General features: G+C 39.0%; 1 protein-coding gene across 1 annotated transcript in view; it reads right to left on the minus strand.

The window, feature by feature from the left end:
- Positions 1–16167, minus strand: part of ANO2 (anoctamin 2) — a 308905-nt gene that overhangs the window by 216371 nt on the left and 76367 nt on the right. Inside the window, exons 6-8 of the mRNA XM_030538784.1 lie at positions 14792–14843; positions 6126–6181; positions 5821–5862 (exon numbers count right to left, since the gene is read on the minus strand). Coding sequence (XP_030394644.1) covers positions 5821–5862; positions 6126–6181; positions 14792–14843 — 150 coding nt within the window. The remainder of the gene's footprint in view (positions 1–5820; positions 5863–6125; positions 6182–14791; positions 14844–16167) is intronic.

Consider the following 16167-nt stretch of genomic DNA (forward strand, 5'->3'; position numbering starts at 1 on the left):
ATTGAGGCTAAGACTTAAATAGGATTCAAAAAAGGGTTAGACAGTTATATGAGTAAAGGGAATATCCATGGTTACATTACAGAGGATTTCTTTTTAAAAATATTAGTGATATGAGCACAGGCCAAACACTCCCTGATGGATTAAGTAAGAAATATTCCCCAAAAGTATTGTTCCATAATTGTCCAGAAAAAGGGGTTCTTCCAACAGCATCTAAAATATCTGGTCCTGGACACTCTCTGGGAGCAGGATTATGGACTAGGTGGGCCATTAGTATGGTAATTCCTATGTTCCCTTGAAATTAGGCTGTGCTACACACATGTGAACGACCCAGCTAGTCATGTAGTGAAAAATGTAGTGAATTCCCTCAATGAATGAGGCAGGGCTCTATATCTAACAATACGCACAGCTCAGAATCTTTTGCCGGTATAACCCTAATTTTCCCAAAGCTCTCTAATACAGATCCTGGTCCTACAGCTGCTTTCACTTAGGATTTGTTGAAAGTTTTCCATCAAAACTGTGTGTTTCTTCACAGAAAATTAGATTTTCAACCAAAGGAAATATTTTGCAACATGTCTGCTTTCCATGAAAAATTTCTACCTTTTTAAAAAAAGTTTAGTTTTCAGCCAAAATCTGAAAAATTTTGATTTCTCAGGACTGCCGTGGTACCTTCTGAGAGGTGTAGTTCAGATGCCTCACATTCCCTTTCTCTTCTATAGGCTGGCCTATCCAACAAGATATTTCCCTGTATGTACTATGGCTACGGGATTTGCATGATGAACTGAAGTAGTTCACCAAAAAGAGAAGAGGGTGGTGCAGCACTGGAGATGCAGTCCGACCAGAGGACCTGGCCCACAGACGAAAATGGAGGCATAAGGCAATTGAACTATAACTCCCACGAAGTACCAGAGAGGCATTTCCACTTAACATTTTCCGTTTTTGCCTGGATAAGTTGGGGAGGGGAGTGGGTTTTTCATCGAAAAAGTCAAAATTCCACATGGGGACAAAACCTCATATTCTGACCAGCTCTACTTCTACTAGCTTGGAAGCCTGCACCTCTGCAGTGACTTCTGTGAGGCTTCTTATAGTTACAGGAATACACCTTTGATGCTCTAGTTCTAGGATGAGATTGTTAACTCCTTAGCACTGAAAAATGTTGGGCCTGTCTGTAAAGCAGCATGCATATCTATAGCAAGTGTATTAAGAATACATTTAATAATATAATGGTAAATTATTGAACAATGGAAATATGTCAATTTACAAGAACTGGTACTCTATCTAGCCCAATAACTTTAAACCTTTATAATTTTGTAATTACTTACCAATAGTTGGATCTGTCAACTAGTCTCTTTGAGGACTAGCAACATGCCAGATTTTAAGTTTGTAATTTATTTTATGCTGTTAGGAGCACAAAACAAGTACATTTTTTTAAAATAAACTGAAAGTATACAATTCTTTACACTTGCTGAATTAAAAGGGACAACATCAATTTGAAATCTGATCGGTTTAAAGAAATGAGTTAAAAGTAGGTTCAGATACTTTAACTGCCTGTTTTTTTCTAATCATCACATTTTCCAGTTACTTTATGAAAGACTCAAACAAATAATAAGAGAACTGATTAATTAAGACCCTGATCCTGAAAATACTTGCACAGATGAGTACAGTCCATCAGCACTTGTAATGGCATGCTCTTCTTGAAGTAAATGGAGTTACCCCAATGTACATCAGCTGATGATCTGGCTCAATATGTTTCTGTTCTCCGATTTGTAGGACTTTAGGAATGGATTTCAATGTGTGGGATCTGGCACAAAGTAACTATTACTCTTATAAAGCACAATCCTGCATAGTGCTTAGCACTTCCAAAGGGTGAGGGGTAATCTCAACGAGAGAGGGGTGACATTCTTCAACTAAAATTTTTATTTTGGCAAAAAAAAAATGCAGATTTGGTAACACCAAAACTTTTTGCAAATTTATGTCAGTTTTGCCAAATTGTTTGTACAGAAAAAACTCCAAAATAAATCAAAACATTTTGTTTCTCTGTTCAAAACAACTTTTTGGTATGAAATTCCATTTAATTTAAAAAGGATAAAAATATTTCAAAATGCTTAAAATGAAACCTAAACATTTTATTCAACGCAAAACATTTTTCACTTTCCAAATATTTCAAAAAAATTCTGGTTTTCCCTCCAACCCAAATCGATTTTTCCCACTTTTCAACATTGCCAAAGAATTGGATAAACCAGTTATTTTCCCAGCTCTGCTGTCAGCTCTCATTGGCTTCAGTGGGAGCTGAAAGTGATCAGCACCTTATACTACTGATCTCCTATTCATTTCTCAGTTGGAAGACTCGCATTACCAATTCAAGATCAATTCCTGGTGAACATTCCACAATATTCATTTAAAGTTTGTGGATTTTCTAAACTATCCTGCCTTTAAGCACATTCACTGAAATAGTCAGAAGAACCCTAAATCAAACCCAAAATGGTATTTAAACACTGCCACAGAGAATTGATTTTAAAATGTAAACAAATAATGGATGTCTTTCTAAAAAAAGCATGATCCAATTCAACCACAAATCATGCCAAGAACTCAGATTAGATTACCATAAAGGTCTTAAAAGCTATGACATTGCAGGACTTCGCCCACCAATGCAGGTAACATTGTTAAAATTGAAATGTCACAAAACTCAGTTTGATCTGAAATATTTGTGTGTGACAGTACAAAAATTACAGGAATTTCCATAGAGGTCTGTAACATCATGTTTTAACTGTATTTCCACAGTTCCATTTAACAGTGGTACTTTCCACAGGTAAATCATAATAGCTTTCAACCCATTTCTAATATCCTATGGATGTTATGTCGGATGAACTGCAGTTTAATTCCCAGATAGATTCCTTGTAAATGAGAGGTGACATTTCTCAGCATAAAACAGTGCTGGCAATGAAGAGGCTACTGGTAACAATGGATAGGAGCTTTAAAAAAGATCAGACCACTGATCCTTCTCCTTAAGGCAAGCTACTACAATGCTGCTTTGCAGTAGTTTCTTTACACATATTTCCCCTTTAGCAGGCACCTCACTGAAACAGGGAAATTCCTTTGCTCTTAGGAGTAGTCTTAGGCAGAGTGTCTGTTGCACCAAATGCACATTTCTGGTTCTCAACAGGCAGTCACAAAAGCATTTTTTCAAAGGGCCTTTTCCCCGTAGAGATCCCAAAGAGGGTTAATTAGGATTAACCTTTTACTTTAGAAGCTGCAATATAAATCTTAATTACTATGACTTGCCGTATAAGGAAAAATACCTCAGACAGACTCAGTTCACCATTATTTGGGATTATTCTACAGGCTGTCAAATGGAAGACACATATAACTTAAAGGGGACAAAATAAAAAGGGACAGAAAATAGCTCCAAAATGTCCCCCTTCCTTTTAAATCTGATCAGTGCTTTTCAGGAAATTAAACACTGAGACTATTAGATTCAGATAGAAAACAGATGATGTTGTACACAGAAATACTACAGCAGATTATATGGCTACACAGCAGAGACATATGTGAATAATCAATGCAGTATTTCTGGAAAGAACCTTTTATGTTTTTAATACTTAACACTTCATAACAGGGCCTAATAGGCAGGATAAAAAGAAAACTGTACAAAATGCAAGTTAAAGGATGACTATTTTTCCAGACGTTTATACTTTTAGACCCTCTTTTCCCCTTCGCCACATTATCCAATTTGTCCTCATAGCCTAACTGCTATTTTAGCATTCTTGTAGCTGGAAGCTTTGTCTAGTTCTTCAGTGGGTAAACTCTGCCACTGCCTTTAGAGCTGATAGCAATGATACTCCATTCTTTTAGCCAGAAAGGGCTACTGTAAGTGCAATGTAGACATTGTCATGATAGAGAGAATCACTGGTTCTTCAACAAGAAGTGGTTATAAAAGATAGCTGCAAATTATAGAGACAAACAAACAAGCTTCTACATTGGTTTGACTCCCAATTTTGGCCACGTCTGCATTACCCGACGGATCAGAGGGTAGTAATCGATCGGGGATCGATTTATCACATCTCGTCTAGATGCGATAAATCAATCCCTGAATCCATGTTCATACTCCACCTTGGCAGGAGGAGTAAGTGGAGTTGATGGGGGAGCCGCGGCAGTCAACTTGCTGCCGTGAGGAAGGCCAGACAAATCGAACTAATTCGACTTCAGCTACGCGAATAGCATAGCTGAAGTTGCGGATCTTAGATCGATCTCCCCTCCGCAGCGTAGACCAGCCCTTTGTCTCCTTTGTTTACCAAAGACAACTGTATACAGCACACAGAGACATCTAGTGGCTCACATTACACACAGCTGCTCAGGAAAATCAAGTTTTTCAACTCTTCAGTGCCGCAGACTTGACAGCCCAGGGATAACAGACTGAAAATTTGTATTCAAGCTTAGTTTCAAATGCATTCATAACCACAAGAAGTGGATTACTTGGTAAGTAAACTTCTGAAAATTATGGGAACATTGTTAAGGGCTTTGGAAAATGAATAGTATTTTTAATGCTTCCTACATGCAATAGAAGTCATATGGTAGTATGAAAAACCACAGGGTGAAAAATATTTATGAAATTATGTATTAGTTACCAAGAATATGCATTCAGTGTATTAGGAATGAAATCACATTTTAGACTTTCTAGTATTAAAGGTACCTTGTCTGTCTCTCCCTGCTCCTCTCCTCATTTCCTATTACTTTTTCTTATTAGCAAAGATGCTTCAATACAGGCATTCAAGAGGGGTGGGGGAAATGAGCACACACTAACTATAAAATGGAACTTAATTGATTCTAGTATTTAAATGTTTTAGCTCATTTCTAATAGCTAGCACCTACATTTAAAACAATAGCATGAGTAGGATCAGTTTCTTATAGTTATCAATTTATCATGTGTAGAGGGTAGACCTGGGTGAACTAATTGGAATAAGTAATTTGACAGATGAAGCCTTTTTTCTGTTCAAATTGTCTGCAAACCAATTTTTTTTTTTTTTATAAATGTACTTGTTATTCTAATTATAGAATATCAGGGTTGGAAGGGACCTCAGGAGGTCACCTAATCCAACCCCTTGCTCAAAGTAGGACTATTCCCTACAGGGGCGGCTTCAGGCACCAGCAAGCCAAGCGCGTGCCTGGGGCAGCAAGCCACTGGAGGCACTTTGCCGGTTGCCGCGAGGTCGGCAGGCAGGTTGCCTTCAGCGGCTTGCCTGAGGAGGGTCCACTGGTCCCGCAGCTTTGGCGGACCTCCCGCAGGCAAGCGATCAAAGGCAGTCTGCCTGCCGTGCTTGGGGCGGCAAAATGCCTAGAGCCGCCCCTGATTCTCTAGACCCCTAAATGGCCACATCAAGGGTTGAACTCACAACCCTGGATTTAGCAGGCCAATACAAAAGTTAAACACTATAGGTTCAATTATTCATCTAATCATTATCTGTTTATGGCGTGGCATTCATTATCTATGTCACATGGCAATGTGTTAGCTTCCTGATTGGCTGACTAGAACTTTTTTAAATGGGAAGAGGGAAATTTAAGGAATTTCAAGATGGCCGGATGAAATTAAATTCACCCAAATACTGCCAAACTTTGTGTGAATGTTCTTGCAAATAAACCATCAATCACATGAAAGAAAGTAGGGAAAATTAATTAAAAGGCTCACCAATACCAATGAAACTAATTTGTGGAAGTTTTTAGTCAAATGAACATTTGCAACTGCCTTTGGAGTATTCATCCAACTCTAGTTCAAAGTATGCAAATCCAGCACAAAAGAAAATGTATTTATGATGTAGAGTATTTTACCTCTCTTTCATTCATGTCATCATTTTGGCCTTCATATTCACCCTACAAAAACAAATCAAAATGGTAAGTGTAATAAAAGGAAAAGTATTTTAGTGTAATGCTATTGCTCAGCTGTTTTGCACTATGATTTTGTTTTTACTGTTCAATTACCACCTGAATATTTTTATATTAAGACTTTCTATTACTCTGAGGATACAACCAACATGCTCGTAGATATTTTGTATTCTCACAGACATAATTATTAGTGGCTGTGAAGCTTTTAACATTGATGCTAGAGAACTATGTTTTAAACTGTGTATACATACATCATGAAGAGGATATGCTGCATCATAGACATTGTTTGCTATTAACGTAGTAATACCTAAAGAGAAACAAACAAAAAATGTCAATAGCTATTTATAATGAACAGAGATAGGAATAGATTACTACAAAATATTCACTTTATTCAACTATGGCAGGGACTGAGATATATTAATGAAAATCATCAAATGAATAATCTAAAGCTGAATACAAGCCCAATTCAGAAATTAGACTGGTGCCCTAGATGTCAATCTTAAATGTAGCAGGGAAAATATTATCTTTCTGCTCAGCTGGGGGATAACTTTAAAATGGCCTCATCCCCATGCTATGCTTTTCCCCCAGTAAGCTGGTTTGTTATTATGTCCAAGGAGAGCTTTTTTCCCCTGGCTTGCTTGCTTGCTTCCTTGCCAGTTACCTCTGTCTCTTTTAAAATAAGGAAGTAGAGGTCGATGGCAGATACTAAACAGACCTATAGCTGAAAAAAAGAATGGTGCCATGAAAGGACCAAACATTCAGCTCCATCCCAAAAATCAATTTGGAGATCTCATTTCTCTGCAATGATCCAATAAACAAAGGAGAGTAGCCCCATTAAAACATAGAAGATTAACAAACTTCCTTCCATGGAATCCAGTGACGAAGGAAGCCAGTTAGGACACCTAGGCTTTGTCTACACTACAGAGTTTTGTCGACAAAAGTTATGTTGACACTCAAAAAGTGCTATAATAAAAATTGGTATTGCATGTTCACACTTGCGCCCTCTGTCAGAAGAGCATGTCCACACTTGGGGCACTAGCATCAATAGTCTGTGCAGTGCACTGTGGATACGTATCCCACAGTCCAGCTTGACACCCTCTGCCGCTAGTTGTGGTGGAGTGGATTGTGGCACATCTTGGGATCAGATTCAATGTCCCGTGATGCATTGCTTCTGTCACAAACAAACATTCTATGGGCTTCCGGTTTTCTTTTTCAATGGCCTTTGTTTGCTGTGCATCCCGGCATCTTTGTGAGAAGGGATGGATCCTGCTCTGCTCTCCTATGCTCTGGTAACTGTCATGAAGACTCCACGCATGGCAGTGCAGTTAATCACAAAGTTCCTAGCTGAAGAAGATTCTCAGTCGTCTGGCATGCTGTGTGATATGGATAGGATCAACTTTAGATTGCTTTTGGCATTCATGGAACAGCTGCAGATGGTGAACTATCGTCATGCAGGTGTGGGATGACGAGCAGTGGCTACAGAACTTTCGAATGGGGAAAACCACCTTCCTGGAATGGTGTGGGGAGCTCGCCCCAGCACTATGGCGTAATGACCTCAGAATGAGAGTTGCTTTATCAGTAGAGAAGTGTGTGGCAATTGCTGTGTGCAAGCCGGTGACTCCAGATGGCTACCAGTCGGTTGCAAATCAATTTGGAGTGAGGAAGTTGACCGCTAGGGCTGTGATAATGCAAGTGTGTATTAGAGGGAGAGTGTTTGTCAAGGCCACATCTGCCAAAGCACAAGGAACAACGTACAGGAGCATGATTCACACACAACACTGAAACATTTCAGTATAATACACCTCTGGTAACATAACAATCACTTTCTCACTGACTCTTGGCAAGCACACATCTTGACGAACACCTAAAGCATGGTGAGTGTTGGCTGGGGAAGGGAGGGGCACTACATGGGGAAAAGAGCACTCTGGAAGGGTTGCAGTGCAGCTGACTAGGGAAAAAGTTCTAAAACTCTCCCATACTTTTCTACAGGTGGGGATCATTCTAGGAGACATCTCACTTCTGAGGCTAAGCAAGGAAACAAGGGCACATCTACTACACATTTGTCGTTTCTGCCCTGCTCCCTATGCTGCTAGCCTGCATGCCACTTTGGTCCCTGCATTAGTGATTGCCGAATAGCGCAAGAAAGTTTCCTACAATGGGGGAAGGAACAAAGCAGATCTGCCAAGGAAAGTTTCCTAGAGATCTCTCTGGAGGATTCTCATGAGATCTCAGCATGCATCAACACCCTGTTCTGCCATATTGATTAGCTGCACAGGGAAATGTCCAGCATACAGAAACACAACCAGCCACCCACAGTTCTATACCCTGAACCCATCTCCACACAACACAAACCACAGCTTCTTATCAGGAGTCTCCTGTCCTGCTTCTTGCTTGCCGGAGAGCAACTGCTGAGACTGGCTAGTCACCTCCAGAGTGGAGAAGAGTTCCTGGCTGCCTGCCCCACAGGGCGACCCCGCTGGAGCTCCACATCGCCATCTAATTCAACCTCTTCATCAATGACTTCTTCCTCTGGGGGGTCCTCTTTCCACTGCCTCCAGGCCCTTCAAAGTATCCACGGGGCTCTGGGTGGTTTTAAGCTCATTATAGAACCTGCAGGTCTTATATGCAGCACCGGAGCGACAGTTTGCCTCCATTGCCTTATGGTATGTCTGTCTCAGCTCCTTTGTCTTTGCTCTCCTCTGCAGCATGTCCTGACAACAGTGCTTTTTGCACAAGCCGCGAGAAATCTGCTCATATCAAAATTCCTATGACTGCACAGCCACCTCTCCCCATATACTGAACAGATCCAGCAGCTCTACTGTGGTCCAAGCGGGAGAGCGTTTGCTGCAATAACCTGCCATGGTCATGTGGGAAGATGTAATGATACCCCTCCAGGCTAAGCAAACAGGAAATGGAATTTCAAAAATTCCCCAGGCTTCTAAGGGGGAGGGGCAGATGGTTGTTTACCTGGCTGCACGGCAGTGGAGTTCAAACTGCTGACCAGAGCGATCAGGACGGACATAGTGGGACACCTCTATGGAGACCAATTAAAGCGATAAAATCAGGCGTGGTGCCTACATTGGCACTTTGTCAACAAAAATTTTGCACACAATGCCTTATGTTTCTCATCGGGGTAGTTTTATTTTGTTGCCAAAATGGCATTTTTGGTGCCAAAAGTCACTTTGCAGTGTGTACACATCCACTGTTTTGTCGACAAAATTCTGTATTGTAGACAAGGCCCTAGTTTGTCTCTATGTTGTGGTAAATGTACACTAACCTTTGGTCAAATCTAGTTTTAAATGTACCAAATGCTGGAACTTTCACAACTTCCTTTTTTATAACAATGCAAAGTTATCTGTCTTCATTTAAAACTCTGCCCACAAGAGGAAATAGTTTGGTCTGTGTTCTCCAGATCCATGGCTGTCCACAAGAGCTGCACCAGGAGAGAATCTGTTTACTCCTACTGAGCACACAGATGTCAGGTGGGAAATTAGATGGAAAAAATGGCAAGAAGCTCTAAAGAGGCGCTTGAGAGCTCAACTGTAACCCATGTTAACATGGCTGTTTGCCTCATCTAGTGACTAGATCACACATAGAAGTATATGAGCCCACCACTGTCTTTGAGCTAATGGACCTCATCCTTTAATTTGTGCAAAGGTCCTGGTATACAGTTCCTGTGGACAATCCAACCAGAGACATTATATGATACAACAGTTAAGGTTAAGACTGCTAGTCTATTTCAGATCCTTATTTTTCCACTATACTGAAAAATTACCTACAAAAGTTATTCTTTGGTGCTGTCAGATCTCTCATGGCCAATTGAAAATTATTCTGGAAAGTTTCAGCAAAATCCATTTTTGGAATTAATCAAACATTACTAATACATTTTCCCCCTTGTACAAAGAAAACAAAATCTGATCATTATTTCAATTGATATTACTGGGAAATGGGATGATTTTTAAATCTCCAAACTTGGAATATACCAAATCCACCATGGGGAATAGCTGGTGCTGTCCATGGCTTACGGCAAATTTAAAATTAAGTTAGAAGAAAACATTTCCTTAAACTCTTTATTGCACAACAGCATGCACCAGCCTAAACAGCAGCAGACGTGATCTTGTACAACTGTAGAACTGAACAGTCAAACTGGGCCAGTTGTAAGTGTTCAGTGTGTTATTATGCTGTTGCTCAATATGCATAATACACATACAATTGTGGAAAACCACTGCAGCTATTAGGGTCCCTGTTTCTATTGCCATATCGGAGAGCCAGGGAAGTGACGGATTCATAAAAGATGAACAAAATTAGGCTGCTTAAGGAACTCAGTGAGCCACTAATCTATGGTGCACTTGAGACCATCATTAAATCCAAGATTCATTTAATTACTGTAGAAATGGTAACTACTGAATTTCCTAATTTCCATACAATAATTAGGGGAGATAGCCTCTTAGGAGGAGTTCATAGCTACAAGCAGTGTTCAAATGAGTGGAAGCTGAAGTCTAATAAACTAGTATTATCAGTAATCGTTGCTATGGAACACAAAAGCAAAGGTCAAAACTGTCCACGAGGACCACATACCATTCAAATACAACATGAAATAAGGAGCAGTGAATGAGCACTTCATGCAGTCTTCATCTGTCTTAAAGCACCACAAAAAGCCCATCTGACAGAATGTACCTGTGTCCACAACCTACATACTATTGTAATAATTTTTGTACAAAGAATGCCTCGTGAGGTATCATTTGAAAACTCATAATTTGCTGGTCAATACTGTCCTGATAAAATATATGTAGCAATCCTGTATGTGAAGTTATAAGGTTCTCCTCTATGGAGTTACTAATACATGTTTCAGACTGAGTTTGGCAAACAGGTCTGTCATTTCAACATTAAACGTCATCAAATGGAAAGGGGAGACAAAGGAAGTTCAAACAGGTTAAGGAACATCCTTCCCCGTAGACTTTTTTATCTCTTGTACCCAGCTGGAAATGTTTTTTCCAAAGGGGAACTGAAACTGTTAAAAAGAGGAGCAAACACTCTAAGACTCTCTCTCCCTGTCCATCACATTCACAACACCTGAAGTGACAAAAGAAGTCTTCACTGAATTTTGGGAGAAGGGCCCTGACATAGAGGTTTTGGTCCGTAAGACTGTTGAAAGCATATGGTGAGAAACTTTGCTTGAATCTGATATAGTTTGTTAAGTTAGGCACCAGTAGCAGTTTAACTTTAATTTCTTATAATCATTTCTGACTTTTATACCTCATTACTTGCACTCACTTAAAATCTCTCTCTTTGCAGTTAATAAACATGTTTAATTGTTTTGTCTAATTCAGTGTGTTTAAACTGAAGTGTCTGGGAAACTCCATTTTAGGTGGCAAGTTGTGTGTATATTATTTCTATTAAAGAAAAAGCAGACTTTATTAAACTTGAATTGTCTAGGAAAGCGATGGGCAGTACAGGACATACATTTCTGTGGTAAAATCTAAGAGTGTTTTGGGGGTCACCTTATAGTACGACCAAGGCTGGCAAGAGCCGAGGTGTGGCTGGCGGGTTGTAGCACACCCACAGACATACCTGGGAATGACTTGCATGCTGGAGACTGTCTGTGAGCAGTACTCTAGCAGCAAAGCATTGTAAAGTGCACCCTAGGTTAGAGGGCAAGGGTGACACAGCTACTTATTAGTTTTGGTTGTATGTAGGTATGTCACAGCCCTGAAAAAACTGGTTGCTAGTGGAGTTAGCTCTTCAACCAAAGGTTAAATAAAATTGTACTGGAAACGTAGGTTATCTTCCTAAGGATGTTCTTTAAGACAAAAATATACTTATTGGAGGTGCTCTTTGGGGCAAGTTGCAGTGATTCCAGTGTTCAATGGTTTGATGTATTCCTTACAATACATATGGAAGTGCTTCTTAGCTTTACAACTTCTTCAATGCATGCTGCTTATGAAACTATCACAAGGTTAACTACCTGCAATTACTGCCCAGTATCTCATCATCTTCCAGTCTTAGTTAAGATTATTGAAAAAGTCACGATGAAATTTTCACAATACGTAGTTGCTTCTTGACCCTTGTCAATCTGGGTACCAGCCTTTCTATAAAGCTAAGACTGTGTTGCCTGCACTGGTAGATGGTATCCTTCTAGTAATGGATAAGGATCAGATATGCATTATGATTTTCCTACATCTATCAGCTGCCTGACATACCATTGAGGGTGAGGTATTATTAAAGCTATATTAGAGCTACTCTTGTATGGCTTTGTTCCTTTCTTGCTGAGTGTTTTCAGACAGTGGTACTGGGCAACTGCTCCTCCTCACTGAGAGCACACTCATATTGCGTACTGCAACGTCCATCTTTCTCTCCTCTTGTTAAATATGAGCATGGCGTCCTTTAGGATATGTGGGCTGAAAGGTCCTCAGCATGCTGTTGACATCCAACTTTATGTCTTCATCTCATTCAACCCAGGCAAAGTGGTCAATTCCTAATTATTTGGTTGAGATTGAGGGTTTACTGGATGAGATTCAGTCTGGATAAAACTTTGATGGCAGGAAAAGAACCAGAATCCTCAATCCTAATTAGAGCTACGTGAACATTTTTGGACAAAATAGTTTACTAACTGAAAAATGCAGTTTTGTGTCAACCAAAGCTATTTGAAAATTCAGGTTGAATTTGGTGAACAGTTTCAGCTTGAAAAATAAAATTTCAATAAATTTTTAAAAAGTCAAAATATTTCATTGACATTTTCTAAATGAAATGTTTTTGAGTTTTAATTTCAAAGTTTTTTTTTAAATTTAGCTAATTTTTTTTTGAACTAAGAATACAAAACAGAAACCAAAATCAAACCACAGAAAAACATTTTTTATGATGGAACAAAATGTTTTGTTCAACTCAGAACAAACTGTTACATTTAACCCGAACTTTTCTGGGGGAAAGGAGGGTTCTTCATTTTGGCAAGAAAAAACAAACAAAAAAATCCATTTAGGGTCAACCCAATTTTTTTTTCATTCAGTACCCAATTTGAAAAATCAGTCATTCATTCAGCTCTAATCTCAACTGGCATCCCTTCTGCCACTGCAGTCTGTGATCTCTCTTGAGTATAGACTATTAATTCTGATGAACTGTGTAATGTATTTTGTGAGGTGGGCTAAATAAGCCAGCGTCATTATCACTTGTGACCCAAGGTAAAATTTGGACCTAGGACTCCAAAGAGAAATGACACTTTTTTAACCAAAACGTACTACCTGGTCCATAAAATAAATAGAAATTTCAGGGCTTGTCTCAGCTAGGGTGTGAATTCAAAGTTCAATAGCTATTCCATGCTAACTCTACATGTGGATACTCTCGTCCTGCACCAGTGCCTTTTGGTGGTTTAGATTAACCCACTTCCACAGTGGATTATATAAATAAGGAGCAAGTTCACTAAAGTTGGGGTAGCCATTAAAGTTAATAGAGTCACCCTGGTGTAAAAACAGTATAAGAGGAAAGTCAGACCCTATTATCTATATTGTATGAAATATTTCTTTTTGTAACTAACCTCAGCTTAAAGTAACCCACTCCATGGACAAAGTTTTGTGCTGCCCACACACCGTGCAACTCCATGGAGGTCAAAGAAGTTGCATGAGGTATAATGTGGCCACATTTATGATGCACTACACTCATTTCTCCTATAGACAGAAGTGACAATTCTGAGGGCACCCAGGACTGAGAGTCACATGCCTCCTTCAAGACTTGCTAGTGCTTAACTGAATGTCAGCTCCCTGACACCATGAGCCTGTGAGCCACCCAAACAAATTCCTCTGGGCTATGCCAGCCCTTACTTTGCCTTGGAGGTAAACAATAGGTGCATCCCTTTCCACTCTGAAGTATTCCCTGTAGTTCCAGCCTCTTATCTACAGAACACTCACAGAAATACCCGGTCTACTGTCCCCAAAGGAACAGTGTAAACCTGTATCAGAGGGGTAGCCGTGTTAGTCTGGATCTGTAAAAGCAGCAAAGAGTCCTGTGGCACCTTATAGACTAACAGACGTTTTGGATCATGAGCTTTCATGGGTGAATACCCACTTGATCGGATGCATGTAGCGGACGAAGTGGGTATTCACCCACGAAAGCTCATGCTCCAAAAAGTCTGTTAGTCTATAAGGTGTCACAGGACTCTTTGCTGCTTTTAGCGTAAACCTGCTGTCCATTTACTTCCTAAGTGCAGGATAAAGGGGTGTCTCCTTGCCTTCTGCTTATATCTCCCAAGTTTATTGTCTGTTCTCAGGGACAGTAACACTCACCTTCCCTCCCCATAACCCCACCCCCACCCTGCAATGCTTGTTTTTCCTAAATCCTGCTTCTTCCCTGTACGTTTTGAATCCTCCTTCGCAACTTCCTACATAAATGGGTTTCGACTGTGTTGGATTACAATGCTCGATTTACATGTGATAGCTGAATAACCATCTTTTATCTGGCAGAAAAGCTGTTTGTCAACTCTCCCTTGATACAGACTTTAGGAACATATTTTCAGCATACTCCTTACATAGTATCTATACATTAATTTCACAGTGCTAAAAAAGACAAAAATGAGCCTGGCTTTCATTTAGATTTATGTTCACAACACAAATGAACATAGTTGATTTAAAGGCTTGTCTCTTTCTAATCTGCTAGAGAGTCTTTAAAAGTAATTGTTCAAAAGATAACAATTTACTTTCTAACATTACGTGGTTCTTCAGAAAAAGGGACAGTACTATATCCCCAGGGCTGATTTTATTGTTAAGAATATGTATTTTGTTTCAATCTCTAGTTCATGTGAAAAATGCATTAGTACATTTTTACATACTGTTAGACAAATATTTTGATTATTTTAAATTGTATTAAAATAAAAGTACTGAAAACAATCACCTTCAAAACAACATAGATATAAGATTTTTAATTCTCTTACCCATACTGTTTTCAGCCTTTGTACAAGATGTACGCTTTAAAATTTCACGTACCTACAGAAAGAAAAAAAGTGATGCAACAAACATTTTATCTCTTAGGATTAAGTTAATTACAGTGCCAGCACAAGCCACAGAACTACACTTAAAAATAAGGTGTTCTTCTGCAGTTAATTTATAGCAATATTTAAATCAATCCTATGTTTGATTCATGTATAAGTATATTGTTTAGGACCATTGAATTTAAATTTTGAAATAAATAGAATGTTTTACTAAAGCGCTATAGAAAAACCTAAGAAAGTTACAGCTATGAATAATATTTGAATCCTCTCTTTTAGTAATATATTTACTAACAATAACCTCTCCAGAAGGTACAACTCATAGATTATATCTCTTCGCTTGAAGAAAAAGTTGAAAATATCTGTCCAAATTCTCACATGGTATAAAGTAGAGTAGCTCCATTGACTTCAACAGACCTGTGCTAATTTATATCAGTTAAGTCCCACTGCCTTCATTGAATCTGTGCCATTTACATCAGCTGAGAATCTGGCCTCCAGTCTTTCCTATGCTTTTAAATGTTGTCACAAGGATTCCTGAAAAAATAACTGATATTTGGCTAAATTCTACTTGCCTTTACTCACAAAGGCAGTCAGTCACATTACTTTCAGCAGGACACTCAAATAAATAATAAAATAAATATCTAGCTCTCATATAGCGCTTTTTATTAGTAGGTCTTAAAGTGCTATACAAAAGCAACTCAGTATCATTATCCTCATTTTTAGAGAGCATGAAACTGAATCACAGAGAGGGGAAGTGATTTGCCACAGGTCATCCACTAGGTGAGTGGCAGAACTGGGAACAGAAATAAGATAAGCAGGAGCTGTATCTATTTTTGTTCACTTTTACATTATTTTTATCTTGGTATAGAATATGATTGATTGGCTGTACATTGTAATAATTTTGTTTATGTTATGAATCTAGAGAGCCTAGAAATACTATAGATAGGTCAGATCCTCAGCTCCTGTAAATCAGTGTAATGCCACTGAAGTTAATGGCACTATGGTGATTTATACCTTCTTAGGCTCTGGCCCTAAAACCCATAGCCAAATCCTGCAAGGCATCAAGTGGAATTATTCCAGATTTACATCAGTTTAAGTGAGAGCAGAATCTGGTTCTTCTTTTCAGTAATTGACATATTTACCAATATCTAAATAAGTACTTTAGGAAGCATGACAACATTAAAACATTATACATATGAAGACTGCACTCTTTTCCAAGCAATTATGAGACAGATGATTTGTTTACCAACTGTCTGGATCTGTTGCACCTGATTGCACTTTTCTGTTGCTATGAAACAATAAGCAAATACTCATGAAGTCAG

Source organism: Gopherus evgoodei, chromosome 1 (assembly GCF_007399415.2).
Source record: "Gopherus evgoodei ecotype Sinaloan lineage chromosome 1, rGopEvg1_v1.p, whole genome shotgun sequence".
Lineage (NCBI taxonomy): Eukaryota > Metazoa > Chordata > Testudines > Testudinidae > Gopherus > Gopherus evgoodei.